Consider the following 6,212-nt stretch of genomic DNA (forward strand, 5'->3'; position numbering starts at 1 on the left):
GCAAACTCAGCCGCTGCTTGCGCAACAGAGGTAGCATCCTTAAATTTCATGTTCCAATTATGCTTGACAACGGAAAAATTGCCATTACCATCTCCAGGAAATGCTTGCCCATGTTCCAACCTTTCATCCTTGAAACCTACTATGATTTTTGCAAGTATATATATTTTCATTCTTCTGTTCTTTTTATTATTATTTTCTTATCTTTGTATGTTATGGTTAATTGTTTATCTCCTAGATTGTATGGTTTTACTTTTTCTAACCATTTTATTCCTAGTGTAATGTTCTCGTTTTCATTTTCTTGATATATTTTAAATTGTATTATCAAAGGTATTCCTCCAATAATTATTTCTTTTTCTGTTATTTCTTCATTTATTATTAATTCTTTAGGTAATTTTGGGCATAATTGTTCAGTAGTTATTATTTCAGTTTCTGTTACTAATTCTCTTGTGATATAGTTTTCTTCTTGACCTGTATTTATTAATATTTGATATTTTCTTTGTTCCATGATTCCGGTTATATAGTAATGGTATGGATTTATTTTTTCTTTTGTGTTTTTTATTAAATTATAATCTCTTCTTGATGTACTTATTCTCGATGATGTTGGTGTTTCATAAGTTAATTGGTTTGGTATACTTGATGTACTTAATCTTTTTTTTTACTATTTCTAAGTCTTCTTCCATATCAATTTCTTTATAACTGTATTCATTATTGTCAATAACTGTAACTATTCTTTCAAATGGATTTTCTATTTTAATTTTATTAATTTTATTTCTTGCTGCTATTTTATGTTTTGTTGTTAGAACGTATAAGTTTTTACATCTAGCTGTAAATATCTTACTTCCAGGTGTTAATTCTATTCCTGACATTTTCCAGTATAATACTAATGATTTATCTATATTCCTATCGTTTATTGCTATTGAATAATTGGCACTTATTATGAATTTAAACTTTTGGTATATAAGATTTCCTTTTATTGCACTTATTATGCTTTTTTCTATAGGTTGGATTATCCTATCATCTGCTAAATATATTTATATAGGGGTATCTATTCCTTCTCTAAAACATGCTTTTATTAATATTTCAGTTCCTCCTAGGTGTACATATTTAATTGGGTTTTTTGCCTTTATATCTTGTATTTCTTTATTTATTATTCTTTTATTTATTATTGGTATTTTGGCTTTTCCTTTTGTATATTTACAGTCAATTATATGTTCTTTTTGACTAACTACGTAGTATTCTTCTCTTTGTCTTTTGAACCAATTTTTTATTGTAGGTACTTCAAATATTTTTTCAACACTGAGGTCTAACTCTTTTCCTTTTATTTGTTCAAATATATTATTATCAAATATAATTTTTTGTTCTGATGATTCTTCATCTTTATATTCTTCTCGTGTTATTACTTTTATTTCTTTTTCAGTCATTAGGTTTCATCATCTTCTTTTGTTATTTCATCTCCTATTTCATCTTCTATTTCATCTTCTATATCTGATATTTCATACACATTGTCTTCGCTATCTAGTTCATAATCTATATATTCCATCTGCATATATTCTTCATTATCAATTATGATTTCAGTTATTTGTTTTTTCTTTGGGTTTCTAGGTGATTTACAGTCTTTAGCTATATGTCCTAATTTTTCACAGTTATAACAAGTACATTCTGTTAGTTTCTTTTTTGGTCTAAATGGTCTTTTATTCTGATAATTTTTTACATAGTATCTTTTTCTTGGTTTTTTATTTTTATATTTTGACTTATATTTATTATATTTCTTTGTTTTACATTTTTTATTATAATATTTATCTGTACATCCAAATTGTGGTGCTGTTTTATTTTTACAACATCTTAAGTTTTTTATTAATATTTTTTCCATTTTTGTTTCTTCTTTATATTTTTCACATAATTGTACAAACCATTGTTGTAGGAATTTTATTCTAGCTCCTAAAGTATCTGTTAGTCCTGCTTCATTCCATTCTTTTATTATTTTGGAGTTAAAAGGTTCTGGTAATTTTGTGAAATATAGTTTCCTTATTTCTTTACTTTCTTCTGTATTATATGTTCCTTTATAATAATATTCTCTAAATGCACAAGTATATTCATCTATATAGCACATATTACATATTGCTAATTTTGTTATTAGATTTCTATTTGTTTGTTTTTTTTTATTTTGTTCTTCAATTTCTGTAGTCATACTACTAAATTCATTTCTTATGGCTATTTCATATTTATATAATATTTCTATATTTGTTGTTGCTATTTCACCATTAAATGTTTTATTGCTTCTTAAGGTATCTATACTTTCTTTTGTTAGATTGTGTAACCATAATTTTACGGTTCCTATAAGTGTTCTTTCTATGTATCCTGGTATTTCTGTCATTCCTATTTTATTATCTACTAATTGTTTAGATAAATATCCTATCCATAGTTGTATTATTTTATTTATATCTACTACGCAGTCTAAATCTAAAAAGTTATATTGTTCAGATATTGGTTTTGGTGTCCATTTTTTATTTAACCTACTATTCCATAGTGTCTCATATCTATCAGATTGTTCATAGTTAGCTGTATAATAATTTGGGTATAATCCTTTCGGATTTTTTACACCCGATGTACTCGGCTTTTCATCCATATTTACATCTCCTGTGTTTATTTCTACATTTTTTATTTTTTCTATATTTTCTAGAAGTTCTGTATATGTTTCACTTATTTCACTTGATTCTGATTTTTGTTCACCTATATTGTCATCTGTATCTATTTTATCTATTTCTTCAATTCTAGGAATTTCTTCTGGTTGTAATATTTGTTTAAATTTATTTATTTCATCTGTTAATTCTATTTCTTTATTTTTCTCTCTTTGCTTATTTTCATATATTGCTTTTAACATATTTAATTCTTTTTCTAATGCTATAATTTTTATGTTTTTAGTTTCTTCCAATTGTTGTATTTCTTTGCTTGCTTGTTTTTTAATGATTTCGATTTCTTTTTTCTTATCAATTTCTTCATTTTCTCTACTTATTCTGGTCATAGCTGTTAAGCTATCTTCTAGTCTTGCTGTTTCTTTTTCTATCATTAAGTATAATTGATCTCCTATTTTTTTATATCTTCTACCTAAGTTTGAAAATATTATTTTTATTTTTAATCCGTCTTGGTTTTCATAGGTTTTTTCATCTATTGAATTATTAGATAACAATTACATACAAGAAAGTAATAGTAAACATACAAGGGTCCCTTTCGTTGTTAATTGATTTCATTTGTTAGTTAGTCTGATCTAAAAGCTTTTTCATAAAATTCTCTTTGTAGTGGAATTAGTCTAATTATTTCTGATATGCATTCTAATACATATTCTATATATTCTATATCTTGGGTTCTTTGATAGTCTTCTATATTATTTTCTATTAGATTTTTTAGTAAATTTATATTTTCTGTAGTTTGTTGCCAGTATTGTAGATATGTATGATTCATTATATGCTATCAAAATATAGGTCTAGTTCATATAAATCTGTTTCTGGTATGATTAGTTCTGTCCAATTTTGGTCTATTATTTCTGTTATTTCAAAGGCTAATATTTTTTCATAGATTATTCTTCTTACATCATTATTAATGTCTTTTAGTATATAAAGTATAAGTGTTTTATAGGTAATATCGTCGTCTATTAGATAAGTGTTCATCTTATCATATGATTTGCTAAAACATATTCCTTTTAATCTCTATGTTTATTATCCTTATTCATCATATTATAATAAGTTATTTTAATCATCTTTTTGGTCATTACCATGATTTTCTGCTTCAATCAGTTACCCTAACATCGCTTCAACTCTTGTTTACTCCCCTAAACGGCCTCCTGCCTAACGGTTTCAACTTTAGGATGCATAGTCTGGGCTTACTTACTCTTAGCATATTTTCATGGCAAACTTACTTAAGATGATTTTTATAACAGTACTATTATATGATGGATAATTATAATCTACATGTAAGAGATTATCAGGAATATACTAGTTTAGCTACTCATGTTCATAGTGTTACATACCTGTTTTTGTAGATTCTTGGTGTCTTCTTGTTGATCTTTCATATTTTCTTGCTGATTCATAGCTTGCTTATCTTCCATAGCTTTCCTGTATTTTATCTTTATGTATTTTTATCTGTAAGTATTTCTTGTGAGAAGAGAAGAGAAAGGAGAGAGAAGCCCTTGGCCTGAAGATGTAGCCTATTTTATTTTATAATCGAAAGACTTATTTATAATATTACAAAATGACTTTTACTATTCATGAACGAACTTTACTGTTCATGAATCTGACTCTTGACTCTTACTATTCATGAACGACTTTTACTGTTCATGAATCTGACTCTTGACTCTTACTATTCATGAACGACCTTTACTGTTCATGAAAACTGACTCTTACTATTTACTTTACGACTTTTACAAAAAACAAAATAACATAAAGAAAAGAAAGGAATCTAATATCTCTTTCCTATTATTTTGTCTGCCATATTTCTTTGTCTAGCTTGTCGTCTTCTTGTTCAGTAATCTTCTTCTTGTTTATTCCAGTTGTACGTCTGGAACAATATTATCTTCTCCTTTGCATTTTGAGCATATGTGGTCTGGATATTTGTGACTGATTAACTTGCAATATCTTGTTAATAATTCTGGAGAAATAAAATTTGTCCTTATAGCTCTTGTGGTTGTAGATTGTTCTGGCTTCAAAAGACTTAAGACCTATTGTCTTAATTCTTCCATATCTGGTTCTCGTATTTCTCTGCAGTTTGAATATATCATTGTCTGTTCTCTTGAATAATAACTCCAAATAGCATTTTGGTTTAGGTAGTTGTTTGCTAGTTCATTTAGTATAGTGGATATTCCGATAATCCTTTTATTTGCATAAAAGTCTGGAATATTTATTTTTTCTATCTCTTCTTGTTCTTCTATTTTTTCCGGTACTAGCATCTCCCTTGTAAGTCCGATCTTGATAACTTGTATGATGGGTTTTATTTCTTCATATAGTATCTCTGCTGTAGCTGAATAGAATCGTATATAGAATAATGTTCCTTTGGTTATTCTTTTGTACTGCATAAATGCTCTGTATACTTCTGGTATGGTAGCTATTTCTTGTCCTGTCTGTGTATATACTGTATCTAGTAATCCGTAATTGTAGCAAGTGGCTACTAGTTTTGCATTTGTATTTGGTAATGCTATTAGTTTATTATATCCTGTTAGATAATGAGTAATATAATCTTCATCTGGATTTTGGGTAGTTTGGGATCTTGGATTTTTGTTTAGGAAGTTTTGTATTTTATATATGTTGTCTATATATGTACGGGTTATATGGTTGTATGTCTTTTTGGCTTGGTTTAGGCTTTCTTTGTAGGTGTTTATCTGTGGTGGTAGGAATATTTCTTTCTGGGTATTTTGGATATTTTTCTGTATGAATGGTTTTGAAAATAGATTGTTCATATTTGTATTTGTATATCTAGGTTTAATTTCTTCCTTTTTCTTTGCAGATAAACTGCTAGCTGTGCTGCTTCCTGCAACTGTATTTAACAAACTGTTATGAGTTTTTAGGTGTTTCTCAACGTCACCTTCTAGCTCTGGAATTTTAGAGACTTCCGATCGTCTTATCTCCGCATTTTTCAAGTCATGCTGCTGACCACTAGCTATTTTCTTTATTATCTGTATCTCTTCTTCTATGCTTTCCACTTTTTTACAAAGTGTAGTCATAGCTAAGAGTAGGTTTTCCATTGTATTATCTGGTTCAGTTTGGGTAGCTTTGTCTTGATAAGTAATCTGCAACAACATTCTTGTTAGTAGTGATTATTTCAATTGTAAATGTAAAGTTTAATATATTCAATACCAGTCTGCGTATTTCTTTTGTTGTAACTGAATCTTGCACTTTTCTGGTTATCCACCATTTTACTTGAGTATTATCTGTCCTTACAATAAATCTGTTGTAAACTATATATGGTTCAAATGCTAATAAACATTTATATAATGCAAATAATTCTTTCAAATAATGATGTTCTATCTTTTCTTTATCATATTTATATTTAAGAACTCCTCCATAACTATGATTACTCGAATCTGTTTCTACAATATAGGTAAATTTCTTATTTTCATCTGGAAAATATAATTTTGGTAGTTTTTTACACAATGTTTTGATCTTTCTTATTTGTTCCTTATCTTTTTCATCAAATCCATATTCTACATCCTTTTTTAGTTTTTT

At 27.4% G+C, this 6,212-nt stretch overlaps 1 protein-coding gene across 1 annotated transcript; it reads right to left on the reverse strand.

Annotated features, from left to right (window-relative positions):
* Positions 1 to 1,420: 1,420 nt before the first annotated feature.
* Positions 1,421 to 5,770, reverse strand: LOC138903787 (uncharacterized). Its single transcript, XM_070192352.1, has 3 exons — positions 4,805 to 5,770; positions 4,025 to 4,120; positions 1,421 to 1,540 (listed from the first exon to the last, which is right to left on the reverse strand). The coding sequence occupies exons 1-3, from the start codon at positions 5,729 to 5,731 to the stop codon at positions 1,421 to 1,423; spliced, it is 1,143 nt and encodes a 380-aa protein (XP_070048453.1). The 5' UTR covers positions 5,732 to 5,770.
* Positions 5,771 to 6,212: the final 442 nt, after the last annotated feature.

The sequence above is a fragment of the Nicotiana tomentosiformis genome, unplaced genomic scaffold (assembly GCF_000390325.3).
Source record: "Nicotiana tomentosiformis unplaced genomic scaffold, ASM39032v3 Un00002, whole genome shotgun sequence".
NCBI classification, from domain to species: Eukaryota; Viridiplantae; Streptophyta; class Magnoliopsida; order Solanales; family Solanaceae; genus Nicotiana; species Nicotiana tomentosiformis.